The 20,944-nt window shown below is 40.8% G+C and overlaps 1 protein-coding gene across 1 annotated transcript in view; it reads right to left on the reverse strand.

Moving 5' to 3' along the window:
- Nucleotides 1-17,569, reverse strand: part of ARHGAP15 (Rho GTPase activating protein 15) — a 331,210-nt gene extending 313,641 nt beyond the window's left edge. The window contains exons 1-2 of the mRNA XM_027695955.1: nt 17,481-17,569; nt 350-529 (exon numbers count right to left, since the gene is read on the reverse strand). Of these exons, the coding sequence (XP_027551756.1) occupies nt 350-514 (165 nt within the window). The 5' untranslated portion in view covers nt 515-529; nt 17,481-17,569. The remainder of the gene's footprint in view (nt 1-349; nt 530-17,480) is intronic.
- Nucleotides 17,570-20,944: the final 3,375 nt, after the last annotated feature.

Here is a 20,944-nt window from a genome sequence, read left to right on the forward strand (position 1 = left end):
ACAGAGCTGAAATTTGCATTTTCTTTTGTCTATTTTTAAAGTCTGCCTTTTGAGAGACTGTGACATATATCTGACACTCTCTACAGCAGTCTTACCTATGTACTGTTTCAACTGAGAGTAGAAATGCTGAGTAGATGTTATGATCATGGCCACCAAAGCCAAATTCTGCCTTTCATTGAAGTAAAATTGTTATTCCAGTACCCAGCCATACTCCTGAAAACATATTAGTGGCTTTAAATACCTCCTTTCAAGGGATGATCACGAAACCAATATCTTAACACACATGAGACAATTCTGTAGATTTTTAAAAGCTGGAAGACTCAGAAAATATTAGGGGTGTTTTACTTACAGGCTCAGCGACTTTCACATTGTCAGACAGAATCATAGATTTGCTTTGGCTCAGTCTATCGTGGTGACTGTTGGCATTTTTGATCCTCATTTGAACAGCCCCCGTACTGTGGTGGGAAGGATTAGGTTTTTCAGAGGCTGTGTCGGAAGCTGAAGACCTTTCCATGGTTACTGGGTTGACCTGAACAACACAAAACAAGAGCATTAGTCTGGGGACTCTTCATACAAAAGTGTATCAACGCCAGTTCTGTGTCACTGTAGTCAGGACAAGAAGCTGAGTTGTCTTGCTGGCAAGATCTTGATCATCTTTGAACACCAGGATAACTATCAGCTGTGTCAGCCTGTAGTTTTTATTATTGTCCTTATCACTCACACATCCAAACTGCCTTGGAAGAGTTAGTTTGTGTAAAAGATTATCCTTATCTCAAAAGCCATTCTCCTCCATGGTGTAATCTCCCTGCAAGCCTCTGTCACGTCCAGCTGGCAGCCACTACATTTTGTCTTTGGCCCCGCTCACACGACACATTTTAAATCTTGCAAAGGAAAACGACACGCTGTGAAGCCAATTAACATATCTTACCTCCACAGTTCCATACGTTCATGCTACAAGTGCATCACAGGGCCACACTGCAACCCTGCTAGAGTCAGATTCAAACCCAGAGCTAATAAAATTTCCCTTCATTTTTACAGTTCTCCGACTGCACAGATGGGATTTTTGTTTCTCTACCCATTTTTAAAATTTGAGATTGAGAAATGGAGGAACACATCAGCTCTCAAGCCCTTGGAGGGACTGAGGGGAACTTAGAATGATCACAGTCTCCAGCAGTGCTGCTCTTCAACCTCCTGTTTTGGTGTTAGAACAACTCATCAAACTCCATTCTAGTGATTCAATGTCCCCAAATATTTTTCATAAGCAAAAGTTGCTTTATATTTCCTGTACAAAATATCAAGACATCGATCTACAACACTTTTTCTGGTTTTCTCCCCCCTTGTTCATGCTGGGACTACTACCATACGTAAATCATGAGTAAAGTAATATTCTAAGAGTCACAAGAAAACTGGCTCTTTATGGTTTTATGTAACCTCATGAGAAAATGTGTAAGGAAGGGATACTACATGAGCTGAAATAGCTGGTTTCCCAACTATGGAGCCAGGGAAATGGAAATCCATTAAGTGCAGTTATAATATAAACTGTTGAAAAATCAGCATTTTCCGAATGGGTTGAAGACCACAACTATTTTAGCAGCATCCTCCCAACCTCTGAAGACTCTAAAAGATTAAATTCCCTGATTTTGAGAAAGCCCATTGCTGTGAAGGCGTGGGAGCAGAAGAGGATACAGTCCTGGTGTGAAGCTGGCAGAGAGATGAGGAGCTGTGCTGCATGTGTCTGGGCAGGACCACGGACACTGTGCTGATAGAAGGACACAATTCTCATAGGTTCAACCTCTCCTGGCACTGAAAAAACCATTCCTTACAGGAAACTGCCTCAAATGTAGAGGGTGATAATGAGAGGTCATGTGGTCAGAATGACTGAGGTTGGAAGACACCTCAGTAGGTCATTGGTTCCAACCCCTCTGGTCAAGCAGGACCAGAGGTGGTTTCCCAGGACCATGTTCAGAAGGCTTTTCATAGAATCACAGACTAGTTTGGATTAGAAGGGACCTTAAAGATCATATAGTTCCTACCCCCCTGACAAGAGCAGGGACCTTCAGGGGATTTTAAACTCATTCAGCCAGATATATGGAAACATGAGGAATCACAGCACTCTTGAAGAGAGAAATGAGAAGAAGAAAGTGTTTTAATATTAGCCATTACTCACTCAACATGACAGAAACATTGAATTTAGTAAGAGAAAAAGTAAAGCTTACACCCATTGGCTGTTTCCTGCATTGAATCAGTTACTCAAGAATCACAGAAGTTGAACCCCTCTTGAGAAAAATTAGATTAAAACTGTTTCCTGTTACTCAGGAGCATGCATTATTGCTGCAGAGCTGGTGTATGACACTGGAGAAAACTCTTTGCATGGTCCCTTGGTGGCCAGCACTGTGTGTTCTCCCTCCCCAGGACACTCCTCACCACCCTTCGGAGCAGTCAGCACCCAAATCCATGTCACAGGGACACTTTGCCATTTTGGCAGTAAGGACTGCAGCTGCTCGAAGCGGGAAATGATTTTTTTTTCCTCCTTCTAAACTTGGAGAGTCAAACCATTTTGTATTTCATGTTGGTATCAAATCAAAATTGCTTCTCAACAGATTTTCAGTAGGCTCCAGGCTGGAGAGCTGATCAGACTCGAGAGACGAGAGCAACACTGGCTCTGTCACGGATCCAATGTTTGGCTGGAGCACATCACTCAGATTTTCTTCTGAAATCTCCCACCTATAAAACTCTGACGTATCCCTTCTTGGGAGCATCATGAGTTTTAATTAGGTACTCTCTGCCTGGTGTTGCCAGTACATGATGTGCTATAAAAAAGTTTAATAGTGTGACAAAGTCATCCCCTGGATCTCAAGTAGGAACACAGCCGGTAAATGACAGGTCTGCAAAGACTCCTGAAACTTTTAATTGTAATCTCATTGAACCTTAATTAATTTTCCTGAAAACTGGAACTAATTTGCACACACCAGCGTATATAAGGTGACTTTTCTGAGTACCAAAATTATAGGAACCACCATAAAAGAAAACAAAAAAACCCCCAAATCTGAACATTTCCACCAGATTCGTCTTAGTGTAAAACATTATAAGATCCTGCAGGGTATGAAGAAGATCTTGCAGAATACGAAAGAAAGATACAAGTCACAAAAGTTGCTCCCTTAGGATTTTCAGGTAGGAATCCTTTGCTGTCCAAACTCCATTCAGACTCCAGACAGCGTTACCAGCCCTACATGCCAGTAGATGGCACCCTGAATATAAGCTCCACAAATGCAACAGCATCACATTTGCATTTGCAAGAAGAATTTGGTAATCCTCACACTCTGCCCTGCTTTTTTTTTTTTTTTTTTTAATTATTTTCATTTTTTAAAAATGACAGAGGGGAAGACCATCAGGAAACGGATAAAATATTGACAGAAAACATAAAAAGGGTCCTATCTTCTGCTTTTATGTGTTGGTGCTTCCAAACTGTTAATAGCAGCATCAGGGCCAAGTTTGGGCAGGTTTTGCAGGGGAATTCATTTCACTTCCTTTGGAAGGCAGAGCTGCCAAGCCTCACACAACTGCTTGTGAGGCATTCCATGTTCATTATATAATTAGCTGATTTGCCTTTTGGCAAATAGTTAGCATCTGGATATAAATTTTAGTTTTGAGACCTCCTATGGTTGATTTTTTGGAGAAAGGTATTAAACCAAGACAGACTTTCCCTCCCTCTCCTCTCTGTTGTTTACGGGGTTCCTGGAGCAAAGGGATAGCATTACTTTGAGGCACTGGCATAAGAGAAGAGGGGCAAGGGAACACATTGAAAATTCCTCTTGGAAGTATCTGTTTTGGGGCACTGTTTAACAAAAGGGACAGGTTGGAAAAGGGCGAGAAAGAGTGAGGGACAAGAAAAATCCTTGACATAAGGTTGGATGGATGATGCAGGAAGGGAAAACTGATTCATAGAGTGGGGAAAAGAGGTTACATTGGGTATGAGACAGGAGAACTTCAGTTTCTGGGGAGTGGGTAGATCAGCTTTCTTCTGGGGCATGAAACACCACCAAGCTGAAGGGATAAAATCATCTTTCTGGCTGTGGAAGCAAAAGAAATTCAATCCTACAGAGCCAGATGCTTTCAGAGGTACCTCAGGAGGACAAAAGCCCTCTTTGAAGGAAGAAGCTATTCATTCTTTAAATAAAATTTGCAGCCTCAGTGGGTCAACCCTTGCAGTCACTTTTCCCAAAAATTTTTTCGTGTGTTTGGGATTCTCTGAGAGGATCCCAGTCTGCTCCAGAAAGTAGCATAACAACCTCATAGCGAAGCAGGCTGGGTTTAAGCCAGAGCTCAAGCACCAATTACAGGGGTGAGCTGGCTTAATAAATATTCAAGGTGACATTTGACAGATCCTGAAGACCCTAAACCCCCAATTCCTAAATATACAGTTGACTTTCAAACACAGGTATTACAGAGGTGAAAAATGGAAAGGTTATTGCGGATACAAATCCACAGACACAGCAAAGCCATCCCACTTCTGAGAATCAGGCCCAGGCTGAGAGAGTAGCACAGCAAATTGTGAAGATCAGGTCTCAGTCTTACTCACAACGTACTGGATCTTGCCAAAGCTATTCTCAAGAAGATTTTCTGTAATGTTCTTTTAAAAGTGGTGCTTTCACAAAATCGTGATGTTCGATAACAGTGAAAATATGTCAGTTATTTCTCTTTTTTTTGTTTGATGAGGAAAAAGTCTCTTCTGCCTTTTCAAGCAGAGAAAGGAGATGACTAAGGAAACAAAGTAAAATTGTTAACTTCCCAATGAAAACCAAACCAAAACAAAGCCTTCCTTTGCTATTTGTAGTTTCCATGAAAAAATGGAAAAATATACTTTTTAGCTTTTTGAAACAATGAAGACAGCTCATCTTACTGCCATTCTTATGTCTTTGGTAACTTAACTATACTTTCTCACAGTAAGTAGTGCCCTCCTACAGCAGCTCATGGACCTAGAATGGGTTTCATATTGCATTTATCAGCATTTTAATTCACTTTATACCTGTTTCACTATCCAGAAAATTGATCCTATAATAAGTGGACTGACCAGTATTAGCCAAAAACTTTCTTTCATGACTTTTGGTGCAGTACTGGTAAAGTCAGCATCTTGTACCAGAGAAGCTGAGGCTGCCCGATCCCTGGAAGTGTTCAAGGTCAGGTTGGAGCAACCTGGGATAGTGGAAGGTGTCCCTGACCACGGCAGCAAGTTGGAACTAGATGGTCTTTAAGGTCTTTTCCAATCCATACTATTCTAGGATTCTATGATGAAGTAGTTGTAAAAAGTACTTTTCTCCAAAAAAAAAGAAAAAAAAAATCTGTAATTAATATAATTTCTTGCGTTTGTTATCCAGGATAATGAGACTAAAATCACTGCATATATTTTTCAGTATTTATCAAAATAAGCTTTCATTTCTTCCACCTTTTCTCCTTGCGACTTATGCACCACTATCAAGTCAGAAGCATAATGAACATGAAAGTGCTCAACATAGTAGTGTGAAAACACTGCAAAACTCAAGAGCATCCTGTTGCACTGACTAATTTAATTCCTTTGCTGGAGAGCATGCTGTACCTGAAGAGAATCCATAAACCCTAATGCAACAATATCACAGAAGAATAAAAATCAGCACCAGGTTTCACCACGGCACTCGAACTGTGAGCCTGCAAAACCATAAAAATGGAAGCGGAAGTTACAGTTAACAACTGAAAAAAACCCAAGCGAATGCCACACACGTGGTGAGTCAGAGCATTCCTGTTGAGGACAACATGTTACTGTGTCTGTGAAAGAAGCATTTCAAACCAGCACACCTACGTAGATGTTCCTGCTGTTGGGTTTTGCTCTTGGCCTCTGCTGCACTCTCTGTTATCTCTGCTGAAGCACAGCTTGGGGCAGCAAGTGCTTAAACACACACTGATGGAAATAAAGGGGGACAGATGAAAAAACTACAGGTAAAGAGAGGGGATGGCAAGTAAACTGCCTCATAGCTTTTTTCAATTGTTCTGATCTGCACTCTGCTGTGTCTTTATTTTTTTTGGCCATCCCCACCGAGCTGCTCTCACAGCAAACACGTCACTCCACTGTGCCCAGGGCATGGACACGAGCAGCAGAGGCTGCTGAGGGATACGGTGTCCTGGGCTGGTGCCCAGAAGTGTCCTGAAGCCAGTTTATCTGAGTACTGGAAAAACAGAAAAATCCATTGTAATGAAAATATAAAGCAGACTTGGTCACATTCCTATGGCTTTTCTTTTGCAAAAAAATTGTCATGTACTTAGGAAGCAGTACTAACTTCAACCATTAGTCCTATCTTTAAATAAAGTACGTGATCAGGAATGACACAACATCACCACTGCCTGGGTCTTTACTCCAGTTTTGTCTGTTTATCAGATAGACAATAAACCGGAATTTAGTGCTGAGTTCAGTCTGCTGTAAAATGTTAAATGCCCTCAGTTTCCCTTATGATCCAAAATTGCAAACTCATCACTGAGTTGATGCACCCTAAGTCCTACAAAAGCCATGCTCATCAGCATTAATTATGACAGTCTCTTTTAATTTTTTTACCTGTTGCAGCCATATCAGACTTCTGGTGGTGTCTTTCAGACCAAGGATCACAGAAGTCATCTTACCTCGAACCTAAAAGCTGGCTTTATAGTCACTCTTTTCTAGCCCACTACTTGTGGACTTTCTGCAAATCAAAGCAGAAATGGCCCACAAGTTCTTCAGGCAGCTCTAATTTACATATATAGTTACCAATCTCTCTCCTGTGGTCAAAGAGAAGAGTAAATCATCTTTTCTGATTTGTTTGTAGCCATATTTCACTGTCCAGAATTTCTCTGTTACCATGTGTGGCATAAGCTGCTCAAACCATTATTCAAAATTTTTTATGCTCTGAGGCATATAATTCAGTCTCTATGTAGGATGCACCTAAAGGCAAATTTCTTGACACAGCTTGACCCAAATCATAGAATCGTAGAATAATTGAGCTTGGAAAATACCTCTAACATCATCTGCTGAAACCCAGCACTGCCAGGTCCATCACTAAACCATGTCCCCAGGCATCACATCTACATGTTTTTGAACACTTCCAGGAATGGTGATTCCACCACTTCCCTGGACAGCCTGTTCCAAAATGCCTGACCACCCTTTCAGTGAAAGAATTTTCCCTAATATCCAATGCAAACCTCTCCTGGCACAACTTGAGGCTGTTTCCTCTTGTCCTATCACTCAGCAGACCACCTAGGTAGTAGCTCAATACAACAGTAAAGCATTAAACAACTCTTCAGGCTGAAAAACCTTTTATCTTTGAGAATTTAACCCAATCCTTGATATAATGACCATTTCAGCCTTTTTTGGTTTATTCTCTTATATTAAGAGAGGGTTATATTTTACAACAACACAATTTTCACAACTGAAATCTCCTGTACTAGCTTAATATCCAGCAGGAACAAAGTGTGTTATGATATTAAAGAATATCTTCCTAGTTTGTGCAATGCAGGACAGGCAGTTCCAGACAGGTCTTAAAGGTTGATCCTGATCTCAGGTTCCCAGGGAACCAGCTGAAGCTGATGGAATTACAGCAAAGCAATAGTAACATCAAGCACAGCTGAGGAGGAAAACCAGAGCACTGATTGCATTATGGAGCCAGGCATGGAAATGCACTTTATTCCAAGAGGGAGGGGCACAGACTTGCACCATTGTACAGCAGTAATGATGTTGTTTAATTTTGGATCTAGGAACATACCGAAAGTTTGTTTTGATGACTCTGTTCCTAAGAATTAAAGTGTTAAAATGCAGTGCTTCATTTCTTATTCCTGGTAGTTACCACACATATTAGGAATATGTGATTCTCTACTTACTGCATGTCACAGACCCACACGAGCACAGTCTACACTCCACAATACCTTACAGACTGTTATAGTTTGGTGATTTCCTGTCCATTGACAAATGCAATAAAAATATGAGTGCCTTTCTGCTATGAAGATTGACTGCAGGTTTTTTTCTAACTCCTCAACAAGTAGTAGCACATCAAAAAGTCAAAAAGTTAAAACTATAAATTAAAATAATAGAAGTCTGATATTGAGTCTCACTTTCTAGCAAATGGCAGAAAAATATCCAGATATATTCAGTAGAAATACTATTAAACTTTACAAATTGTTGCTTGATTTGCCTCAAGGACTAGATAAAGAGAAACAATAAGAAAGAAAATTTACATACCTGTTCTGGACTGGCAATGGGTATCAGTGAGGATTTAAACAGGGACCTAAAGTCCTCCTTTGTGTTCTGAAATTTTGCAGAAGATGATATGTGAAAGCCCCCATAGTCTGTTCCCTGCTATGGACAGCCCTTTGAAAATAGCAGGATAGATGACAAAGAAAAACAGAGTCTGGGAAAAGCGACTTGTACCCTGTAAGGCAGAGACGTGTTGTGTCTGGAAATGCTTTCCTGTATGGACGGAAATGACTTAAGAATTAGAAAGAAAAAAGAATGGAAGACAGTTACTATTCCAAAGTTTTGTGGACACAGTGACAAACTCTTCACATTCCCACTTAATGACTACAGATCCAACAACTCTAATCCTGTAATTCTCCATGACCTGCTGTCTACAGGTGCCCTGCATAAAGAAAACTTGCTAGGAAGCCTCTCTGGGATATTACTGAAAACAACAAAAACACATATAACAAGGTAAAAGAGCATCTTCAAGTCAGCAAGTGACTGCATATGGTCATGTCTCTTCTTGCATCCCTTAGTTTCTTAATTATGTTACATGTGAAGGTCTCAGGAAAGGTAACAGTTGTTTCAAAAGTTCCTCTGTCCCAACATATCATATGGGATAACATGATGGGGTCTGTTTTCACCGCTCCCATGTCAATTTAATATCTCACTTTTGAGTGGAACTTGAAGCTAAAAGAATCCTTTGTGTACAATTTGGCCTGCGTATGTTCTGGGAACATTTGTCCACAGTATAAATTCAGTTGAATATGTAAAAGAACATGCCTGGAAAAAAAAAATTGCTACTTCTAGGTCTTCCTGCTGGCAGTGCATTTCTTTAGTTTCTGGAGTGCATCTGATCCATGACACCTGCCTCTGTTTTCCACGCTGTGCAAGCTAGACTGCAATCCTTCAGATGAAGAGTATTGGTTATTATTGTGCATATTATATTATTAATACACACAGTATTAACTAAACAAACTGTAATATCATCCAAAACTCAGCACTTCTAATGCATCTCACTACACTGAATAGCAGAAATAACAGGACTACAATGATTTAGGCATTAGACCGATGGCAACAACTAGCTTACAGCAGCAAACCTCATAACTTCTTATGATTCTAAGAATTTAATTAATTTAACACTAAATAAGACCTAACAAGTGCTAGAGGAGAATGCTTGGTTATTCCTGGCCTGACCTACACATGAGGAAAAGATAATTTCTTTCTACCTCCTTCTTTTCTTCTGTAGGTTTATATACTACAGATAAGTAAAGAGTAGAGTCATGGCCTTCCAACCACCTCAAGTAAGACTGACCAGTCTAAACTCATTTTACACCTGCATATGATGTTTGTTGCATGGTGACTTTTTAGTTTAAAGCTGTCTAATTCTGATTTAAAAAAAAAAAAATCCAATGTTTTCCCTAGGAAGATCACATAAGAATCACAAATTTTCCCCGGTGCTTGAAAGAAATCTGTTCCTATAGCCTAAATGTTCAGAAAAGTGTTGTTACTTTTAATGTTGCCAGATCTGAAGTGATGAGATACTATGGGAAAGGTTATTCTTGCAGTATTTACAGATACAAGCAGAAGAAGAAGTGACAGAAATTTCAAAGTAAGGCTGCTTGAAATACTTCCAGCTCAATTTTTGCAGAACTTCTCCCCACAGAGATTCAGATATTCATCCAAGCTTTCCATGCTTACCTGAACTAGACATGTGGTGATGGTAATTTTGGAACAGCCCAAACTCTCTGGAGAAGTAGAAGAGTTGGTACCACAAGGCAAACTGATGTACTAGAAAATATTTTTTAAACATCTGAAGGCCTGCTGCAAATAGCCAAAGGAACAAACTTCATATAAGTTCTAAATTTCAGAGCTTTACCATCAGAAATTTTGGTTTTAATTTGACAGGGACCGTAAAAAAAAGTTATCACAAGGCCAGCTCGGGTAGGATGTTGCAGCCCATTTGTGCTCTGCACCACATTTGTGTACAGGCACATCCTCCCCTGGTTGATTCAGGGGAGTGAAAGCACCTCACTTTCATCACTGCATAAAACTACACACAAGTTTTATCCCACTCTACCTCTCAATCACTTGGGCACTACTGAACACTTGGAGCAGTAGTAAGTCAAGGCTCAGTTTGCCCTCTGGTTCTTAGTTTCTGCAGCAGCACCATCCCCTTTGCTAGCAAAAATGCCTCCTTGAGTTCTGTAAAGCCTTTGGTGAAGTAGCAACAGTAGCTTTAACCTCTTAGAGTATCTCAGAGTTCCTAAACTTACAGGTTTAAATGCATATCTGCTATGTCTTATTCCATTTTGCAGTTCCGTATACCCATCATCCTACAGAAGACATGGCTGTCAAACTGAAATACTGAGTTTATTGAATAGCAAAGGTTTTAAATCTTCTCAGATTTTAAAATTTAATTAAAGAATAAAGTAAATTTATAATAAAACTATCACTATAAAACTATTTATTTATTTAAAACTTACAATAAAATTCTTTTTTTTTTCCTCACACTGCCTGCCTCAATAGTGTCTTCAACAAGAGGCTTGTCCTTTATCCAGACAGTGAAACCTCCTCCCTCCCACTCCCTGGGATGATGTTCCACTCCCCGTGCTGTGCACATGAAACAGTCCCTCCTACCCTCTCTCAATCTTCCGTCATGTGTTTCTGCAGCAGTTTTTGTGCTGTGATCCTGCAGCTGCTCCCTTAACTTCTTCTCACTGCTTCCACTTCCCATCTGAGGGAGGAAAAAAAAAGCCTCCAGACACTTTTAATCTGTTCCCACACTCCATCTCCACTCTCCTTTGCAGAGCTCCTGGTGCTGCACTTCTAAGAGACGCTGCTGTGAAATGCAGCAGAGACTTCACCTACAGTTTTAGGAGAAAACTTTTAAGCTGTAGCAGGAACTAGAAGGGGAAATTCTTTGTGGTTTGCTTTGAGCAAGCCCCTCTTCTGCATTTTGTGGGGCCACCAGTTTGCTTTGTTCACCAGGCACCGCTGCCATGGCCCAGAAAAGAGCACAAGGCAGCAGGAGTGCCTACCCCACCACGCTGCTCCCCAGCACCACGTGGCAAAGCAGAGAGCAGACAAAAGCACTTGTTTTATGTGATAGTATCTGATATCACATTGTGCAGCTAAGATGTCTGCGCTTCACAGCAGAGAAATACCAAGGGTGTTGTGGTGTCAAAACTGTGACAGAATCATTGAAAGCTTTGGGTTGGAAGGGACCTTAATGATCAACTAGTTCCAAACCCCACCATGATTTCTTTGATTATGAAAGAAGTTTCAGCATAGGCTCTGTTACTTATATATATATATATATATATTTTTTTTGCTACAAATGTAATTCTTTAGTGATGAGACCAGAGAACTTCATTTCACTCAGGTGGTTCAAGGTGACTCCAGGAAACCTTGTACACACACTTTCTGCGGGCCAGGAGGCCAAAACCACCTGTACCCCCAGTCCCACCACAGACGTGCTACACTTGGTAGGAGCAGTAAAAGTCAACAGCAACAGCAGCAGGATACACATGTGAACACCAAGAGTCATAGTGAGAAGAGTCACAGCCATTCATCTGCCCCCAGCCTTGTTAAAAACAAAAATACTCAATGAGTATTACATTTTCCATCGACTGTGGGTTTCTGAGGTAGTGCGGTAACATGCAGAGCTGATGGACTCCTCACACCCCTTGTTGGATGAAATAGCTGCACTCAGCTCAAATAAACCTTTGCATACATATGTACCTGAGGAAAAATGTCCTTACAGTGCTTCAATATCATTCCCTAAACATCTGAACAAGTCTGGTAAGAAATAGCTACATTTAACTTCTTTTATTTTATACAATTTTTGTACCACATCTTAATAGATTCCCTCTCTTCTGTTACTCACACTCTTGGAAAGGTTTTGCAAAAGACCCAAACTTTAGAAGAAAATTAAATCTAGAAAAGAAGTTTTCAAATCCAAACTCTGTGTAGCAATTCTGAATGTCTCGTGTCTGTATAACTGCACCCTACTCAACCCAGAGCCAGTGCTGGAACTTCCAAAGGAAATTCAAGAATGGGTTGAGGACACCAGTTCCTCTAAGCCTCCATGAAAATTTGGAGCACTCCTTGCCTTTTCCAGGATCTTTAATGAAGGAGGAGGAGTTGACATGTTTTCACTAGGGCTGTTTCTGCTTTCTTTGCTATTCCAAGAAGAGTGGGTGGATTAATGTTAAAGGGATTAACCCTTAATCTAAAAATCATCACGAGAATTTGATTACTCATCACTAGTAGTTACTATACTTTGCTTTTTTTTGGGCTAATAAGTTAACCAAGCATGGAAAGTACTGCTGATAATAGAAACATTAATCTCTCTAGATCAAACCTCGGCACTAGTCAGCCCAACACACAAATGGCAGAACATGCCAGAGCATCTTGGCCAGTTGGAAAGTCTGAGGTAAAACCTTCCCAATGGAAAACATCAATTCATTCATAGTAAAACTGTTTGCTAGAAATGCCTGTTGTTTGAGAGAGCCCAGGGAGGCTTCTGTTGGTGTTTGCTGTGGGTGTCCAGGTTCTCCTGCAGTGTAAGTGTGTGTTTGGTTCTGGCCAACATGACCATGTGGGCTGGGGTCTCCCACCATGGACCCCCAACCATTCTCCCACCATGGACTGCTCAGTTCTTCCAACCCCACTGTCCCAAGCAGGCACCTGGTTGTCCCAGCAGCAGGTGCCTCCTGAGCCCCAACTGCAGCAGAGGCACCAGAAAGCTGAGAGCATCCTGATGTCCAGCAGGCTGGTGACAGACCCACCAGTCATGGAGGTGACTCTGCTGGGGACAGAACTCCAGAACCATCTTCACAAAATGTCTCTGTCATTTCCTTCCTCCCCCACAAAGGAAGGGAGTTTAGTAACATCCTGAGCAGCAAACAAACAAGTACAGGTGCTCAACCCTGTGCCCTGCCCAGAAGCAGCTTCAGTAACTGGTATTTGATTCAGCACCAAACGCAGTGGTGGCTTTGCTCAGGGTGGGGCAGGAAAAGAAATCCAAAACAAAGAGCAAGCACGTACTTGAAGCACATCTCTTCAGCTCGAAGCCACATTCACTTCTGCTTTTCCTTCCTCCTCATCTCCCCCTCCCCTCTTATCAGGTTGCACTTGTACTGAAAACTGAGGGATGTCTTGGAGAAGGAATTAGAAGTCCCTTTAAGTTCATCTGTTTGAGGACTGTGTCCTTTTAGTATAAATGTCACAGGCTTTGGAAGAAATATTCATGGAAATCACAGTACAAACCCACAATAGCCAGCTTAACTACAAGTGAATGATTTAATACCTGTCAATCTCAAATGGCAGGAAGAGTTATATTGGGTCTTAAACAACCTTAAACCACCAACCATAACAGTATCAAACTTGCTTAGTTAATTTATTGAAGAAATGCTTCAGTAAGTATCCATGCACTGTCTGAGTTAATGCAACTTGCACATACACACGGTAGTTTAGAAGATAGTTTGGGAGAATACCAATATCTGTTTAACCCTCTGATATCTTTCCTGCTTAATTCCTAATACATCTCTTTCTCATGCTAAGGGAGCTGAATGAAAATACAGACAAATTAAGAGAAAAAGGTCAAAATTTTCAAGTACCTGTGAATTTTGGTTCTTAGTTTCCACAAACAGGACTCACTTTTACACATTTCAGGCCTCAACACCCCCAGATGACTTTAACATGAGCCAGTAATGCTCTGAAAATCTGCTCCAGCATGGCCTGGTTGCATCCCCAGGCTGAGATCTAGCAAGGACTATGTTTGTCCCATGGCCAGTTTGCAACATCTAAATATCTGTGCCCAGAAAATTAATCCCTGATTTTCTCATTCAGACAGCTCTCTTAATAAAAATCCAGTTGCATTCCTTTTACTTCCGTTTCAGCCAGCCTGGAAGTTCTCAACCCGAGGAGCTTCAAGTTGTGATAAAGATGATGTGAGTCTACAGACCCTGTGACAAGAGGTCTTACTCTTAAAATAAAAACAGCTCAGATTTGAGGAAGTCCCAGTGTAAATGAGGAGCTAGCAGTGTTTGTTTTGTAGTGACTATCCAAAACAACCTTTTTATAGTATTTCTCAAAGCAGGAAGACTGACAGAGGCATGTTGAGTACGTGAAGGCACAATCTTAGCATCCAGTACAGCAAAGAATCACCTCTGTCCTCTAGATGTTGATAAGAGAGCTTTAGTGAAATTAGATTCATTGAGGCTGCTGGTTGAAGCAGGCCAACCTTAAGAGAAGGTTTCAGAAGCAGGTAACAGCAATGCCTCCTCATCTAGACCGAGGTCCCAGGTTCCCAAGTGTACACCCAACAGGGAGCTGTGCTGTTGTGAGCAGGCTGAAGGGAGCAGGGCATTCAGCCTACTCTGAGCCTCAGAGGTCATTACATCAGTTGGTCATGACAAAAGCCACCAGAGGATGGCAAATGGACAGTTTTTTGCAGTTAGTGTAGCAAGGTAAAGAAATCTGCAGCAATGCTCTGAATGGCACTTGAATTATCATGGAAAATCTGGACCAAAATTTTATCCCATCTGCTTTCTTCAGGACTAATGTTATCAACAATTAATCAGGAAAACCATCAAAGCCTCTTCATATATACAGTATCCATCAGCATCAGTTTCTGTCTTCATAGCACTGAGAAATAGGTTTGATGTATCCATGTGGGAGTTTTAGGAGACAAGTGGAATGTAAAGACTTCAGCTAGAGCTCAGGTGACACTTTATTTTGTCTTTAAAAGAGATCAGTGCAAACAGCACCAAAACAGGAATTAGGGTAACAACACAGGATTAGGGTATGTTCTGTACAACTGCCATACTTCAAGTTACAAGAACACACCTAAGTAGTAACAGAAGTCTTCAACATCAAGAGGAAATATTTAGCCACATGCAGGCTTTAACAGCTCATTAAATGGTTAACAACTCACACTGATTGAGCTGACACAGCACAGAGGCATCTAACAAAAAAAAAAGGCAAGAAAAATAGGATTAGAGAGTATCAGAATTACACATCGTGAGTATCAAAAAATTCAGAAGATTCTGCCCTGTACCCCACTAACCTTGATGTGACTCAGTAAAATAGGCCATAATACAGCTGCTCCCACGGCTCAAAGTCCATGGAGTTGCTTAGCAGAGATCCAAGCTGAAGTCTTTGGACAGCACAGGCAAAGCCTAGAGATCACTGCAGCACTAGAGATCACGATGGGCACTACTTTTGAGAGCCTGGCCTGAAGCTCATCACTGTAAAGTAAAAATTTCTGGACCAGAAACAGACACAGAAATCCAAGCCTGGATTTCCCAAAGCTGCTGGGATTGATCCAGCACCACATCAAAGGTTGTGGTGTTGTGCCACCCAAACACCAGGAGAGGAATCCAAACGTGCCTCTGTCACCATTTTAGCTTCTTCATTCCAGGTAGGGAGGAACATGCCCAAGACCACGACACAGCCCTCTCCTCTGCTGCCCTGGTGACAGGGACTACTGAGGGGATCACGCACTCGAGCTTGGTTGGAAGAAGATGGAGCATCTCTTCCAAGCCACGATATCTTTGTGTCAAAGCAGAAGGAAGTTTCTACAACAAATGCTCTCAAAAAAAGCAAAAGGTTTTTTGCAATTCAATAATAACGTAAAGCAGGAGCTTTAAAATACAGAGTGCTTCAGCTGTTCACTCTATTTGGAAATGAAAATGAACAAATGTACATTACAGATGTAATTGGATTGAGAGGCAATGTGAACAAGAGATGCTGCTTTTAAATGAATTTCCCTTGGACACAAAGAAGTATGTTTCAGAAAAAGGGAGAAAATAAAGAAATATATCTCTAAGAATTCAAACTACTTCACCAAATCTCACAGCTCTGTGGAAAATGCATTTCAAATGACTCTAAGACATTGCAGCAGAAACATAAAAACCACGACAAACACAGCCCAGGAAGAGAACATGTTCTCTTTATACAATTTCCCTGTCTATGCTGATTTGTGTATGTAGGCAGGACAGCTTTTTTCCTCCAAAAAGTACTGAAAAAATGAAATGCAATCTTACAACATTACACTAAAATCTGTCTCCAATTAGCATGCACTATTCCAAAATGAGCTTCGAGCCACGTGTGATATCTTTCAACTCTGACCCATACTTCCAAAAGAAAAACAAGTTTCTTGCTGTGATAACATTATGAGTTACAAACAGGGGACATGTCACAAAGTTTGCAGCAAACTATACGTTACTGGGAAAACAAATCTTCACCACAAAACAAATCTTGCTAATTCTGACCCTCCTTTATGTGGCCTATAATCAAAGTGTTTTGTTGCATTATTTGAACATCTTTCTAAACTACTATTTTCTTGCAAAGCTGTGCAGGTCAGAAAGCTGTTTGCCCACTCACAGCAATGCAAAGAGATCTTTTCTGATAGAAAACTTTAAGTGAGGAGGTAGGATGTACAACCCTTTTCTGGCCAGCTCCAAGGCAGAGGAGGAATTAGACTGGATTTAAACCTGCCTCATGCAGGAAACATGCAGCCGTGGCATCTCCACTGAACAGCACCACAAGGAACACAATTGGCTGCTCACAGATAAACCAAGGGTATTTTATGTACAATGTCCTTTATGCCACCCCATGTCCCATCGCTATCAGTGCCACTGATGAGTAATAGAGTGGTACAGAGTGTTTGATACTGAGCAGGATAAGATATCCTTCTATCAATGTCTTCAGTCTCTAACAATACCAAATGCCAACTAGATACCTACCCTTACCACTCAGTGACTTTTATAATATCTGTGGCTACTAATCACCTTCCTCGTGGTCACCAGCAGGAAAGCCAGTTAGTCAAACAGTGCTAAACTGCACTCAGAAAAGCAAATGCTGGGAAAAGTGATCTAATATCATATCCTGGCCAGTGCCACCAGCCTTTCTACCCTTTGGGGACAACTAGTTTGTCCCAGCAAGAATTTGAAAGTGGTTGGTGGTTTGGAGTACTAGAGAAGGTCAGATAAAGTTGCTTCTTGCTCAGGATGCAACAGGTTTGCTAGATTCTGAGCACTAATTTAAAACATCATTTTACATCTTTATCCTCTACACTTTTGCTCATTACTTTCAAATTCACAAAAGCTAATAGAAATAATTGTTCAATTAAAATAATCCAAGCTGAATGCATACAAAATATACCTAAGTTATGATAATTTTAAAAATCTTCAGAAACAGGTTTCCTAAATTGCATTAAGAAGGATTTAAGGCCCCTTACCTGCAGCCTCAGGGACGTTGTCGTCTCATCTCAAACCGCCATCAACCAGAAACAGTTTTAACTATTTCAAAAGAACGGAAAACATGTAGGTCACATGTCTACAGACAGCATTTGGGTTAATCTCCCACAGCTCATAAAGACAGAAAGAAAGCAGGAAAAAAAAGTAAAAAGTAAAATAAAACCACTTCCTGCAAGAGCAGAAGTGAACCATCTCACCAGTGAGCGACTTGCACCCAGGGTTAGAGCAAAATTCTTCCTTATGGGAGAAAAGAACAACTTTTAAAGTATGAAAACAGTTTCTCCGTGAAAATTACAGCAAACAGGGAAGGTTAGCTTTCGCAGAAGGTAAACATGAGATTTAAAAGGAAATACTGAAAGGAATTACAATTATAAGCTTCAAGACAACTTCCCTTTTCTTACCTTCAATGAAACCCTTTGACTACTGAAATAAATAGCTTTCAACAAATCTGCTTTGCTATTTTGAAATATAGATTTAGTAAACAGGACAATTACTCTACTGTTAGTTAGACTTAAAAAGTAACAGGTTCTGGACAATCAGAGAGTTTGCTGTTAAAAAGAAGAAAAATGACTCATACTATTGCCTGGCAGGGGTCACCCGGGCAAACACTTCTGTTTCTTTGATTTTCTGTTTTAACACTTCTCCATGAAGCAGCCCTTGGAGAAGCACAGGCACACACAGCTGCTGCCCTGCATCACTTCCTGCAGCATCTCACACTGAAATGGTCCCTCTCAGGCAGGAGGAACCCAGAGAACCTGAGGATTTAGGGGCAGCTCTGTGACTGTGGGGCTCTGGAAAAGCCCTTTCCTTGCACATGCCTTCACCAGAAACTGCCCCATGGCCTTTTTTTCAGCAAGGAACAATAATATCTTTCCAGTATTTCTAGGTCAACTTATGAGACAAGGGTTTGTCTTCCTGGAGCAGTGGGGGTTCCCATGCAGGGCAGGGTGGTGGTGCTGTGGGTATGAGGACAATCAGGCTCTCTGGTGATGCTTTGGTAGAACAAGGGCATCTTTTTTGCTTGTGTCCCACAGAAAAAGCCAAACAGCTGCCATATGGCCCGAGAAAATCATGGCCAACCTGATATTTAAGGGTTTGTCCCAGCAGTGAGGTAAAATGAACCCTCTTGACAAGGGATGCCAGTGGAGTTCCTCAAGAAGATGTGTTCCATCCATGAAGACGTCCAGCAAGAAAGTCATTGGGTGCCCTAAAGGATAATCCTGCAGAACAATCCATGGAGGAATGGAAATAGAGATAGTGGAGATAGCGAAACTATCCTAATGGAAATAGGAAACAAGGAGTGGAGCTGTGGCTGGAGTGGAGCTTGGGAACACCTAGAATGGGATTTTGACAAATTTTAGAGGGCTGCAAAGAAAGGACTGATTTTCAGGCAGATAACTTCATATTGCAGCAAATAAAAGATGCAACAAAGTTCCTGTAGAAAGGAGCTTTAGCACATCATGCACTCACTGAAGCACTGGGGAAGCAAGACCTTCAGGGACTCCAGAAATTCTTAAGTACAGAGACAAAAAGGGGCAACATAGAGCTATTGAAGGAATGGCAGAGCTATTGGATGACAGAGTGAACTTTACACCCTTATTATTGATTTTTTAGTGAATTCTACAACATCCATTTCATGGTTAAAGTTCAATTCTGCAAAAGGCCATTCAAACCCAGAACACTGACTGTCCTTGTTCCCAGACACTTACTACGTGTGCCAAAAGGTAGCACACAGGTACAGGCAGGAGAGTTGAACAGCACAACAGTTGGTCTTCACTGTTCTACACTAAAATATCATTTCTTTGTAGGCACTGCATTTCAATGATGTATTTGAAAGAGGAACTTTGGGAATAAAAAAGTGGATGTTGTCTAAGAAAAGTGATGAGTTGCTTCTCCCAGGCTTCAGGAGGTGAGAAAGCAAAATGGTGCTTTCCTCTAAACTAACCACTGCTAGTGCTTCAAGAACTTGCAGCAACACTAATTATTTGCTAGTTCTTTTAAAACTAGTGAATGTTCCAACTATTTTTGTCATATGAAATAAATATTAATTGAAAAATCTATTGTAGCCATGTGGATCTTAAGATTTTTCTCAAATAAAATCATTGAAAGCATTTTTACAGTCAATAAAAAAAAATCTTGGAACAATGTGGACAACAGAACCTCATCATTAAATTGTGAAGAAACCATCATCAAACCTGTAAAATACTGCAGCAGAAGTTGCCTGTGTTACCCTGTCCAAACCCTGGATTACTGAGGACATGACATTTCTCATGAAAATGTCTTTCACTGCACACCTAAAATTTCACGTCAAGTTGGATCCTGCGTCTGATTCCCTTCACATCCACTTGACAGTATGTCAGCAGTGACAAAATTCTATAAAAGGATGGCAGCTTTGCATACAGCTCAAACTTATGCAGCACAAGCTTCCTGTGTGATCTCTGAAAGGCTGAAAATACTTTAGATGTAAAAAAAAAAAAGGCAGTTTAACAAAATCTAAGAGATGATTTAATGTAAGTAAAGCTAAACAGGAGGGAAACAGAAACTGCATAGGCACTACCTGGAGCAGATTGCTGCTCAATAGGTTGAACTTTGTGTGTTTGCTGTGCAAGTTAAAGATGGAGCATCATTTCTGAAGCTCTGATTCTTGTCCCTATTTCAGTGACTCATGGCGTCATTGCTTATGAGACATGTCATCAAGCTGGTGAACATCCAGATTTCCACATCTCATACCTCAGAGAAGAGAGAATCAAGGCTAGAAAAGCAGTTTTAAATAATCACTGTTGACTGAGGGTGCTGAATGCTGAGCAACTGCTACCAACTCTGTTATAATAAATTCAAGAAGTATCAAAAGCCTCCTCAGGTACTTGAACAGTGATTCTCAGACTTGTTCTGGACTAGCAGTCTCCTGAGGGGGAAAGAAACTCAACTTTTTTTTTTTCTTTTTTGCCTAGTTCTCTGTTGTGATGACTGGCAGGCAGCCTGTAGTCTGACTTGTATAGCAGACACCCAGTAGCAAATCTAATTCAGTGGTTAAATCAAGCCAAAATAGACAATACAAACCTGACAGCACGAGCCTGGAAGAACAGTTGTGTGTCCAGTAGCTGGGTGCAGGAGAAAATAATTTTTGATTAATGAAAATAGCTAAAGTTTCAAAACTTTGCAATTCACTGGGAAAAACCCTAGGAAATTAGAAGACTGTGGGATAATCATGGAATCATAGAACAGTTTGGATTGGAAGAGACCTCAGAGATCATCTCATTCCAACTCCCTGCCACAGGCAGGGTCACCTTCCATTAGACCAGGTTGCTCCAAGCCCCGTCCAACCTGGCCTTGGAAAATGAAAAAATAATGAATTATTTCCCACATTCTTCACCAGAGAAATGGTATTTTTCATATTTGTAGTAGGTTTTAGAATATTTAAATTAAAAAGGAGAATAAAGAATTT

The sequence above is a fragment of the Neopelma chrysocephalum genome, unplaced genomic scaffold (genome assembly GCF_003984885.1).
Source record: "Neopelma chrysocephalum unplaced genomic scaffold, ASM398488v2 Primary Assembly neopelma1_103b, whole genome shotgun sequence".
NCBI classification, from domain to species: domain Eukaryota; kingdom Metazoa; phylum Chordata; class Aves; order Passeriformes; family Pipridae; genus Neopelma; species Neopelma chrysocephalum.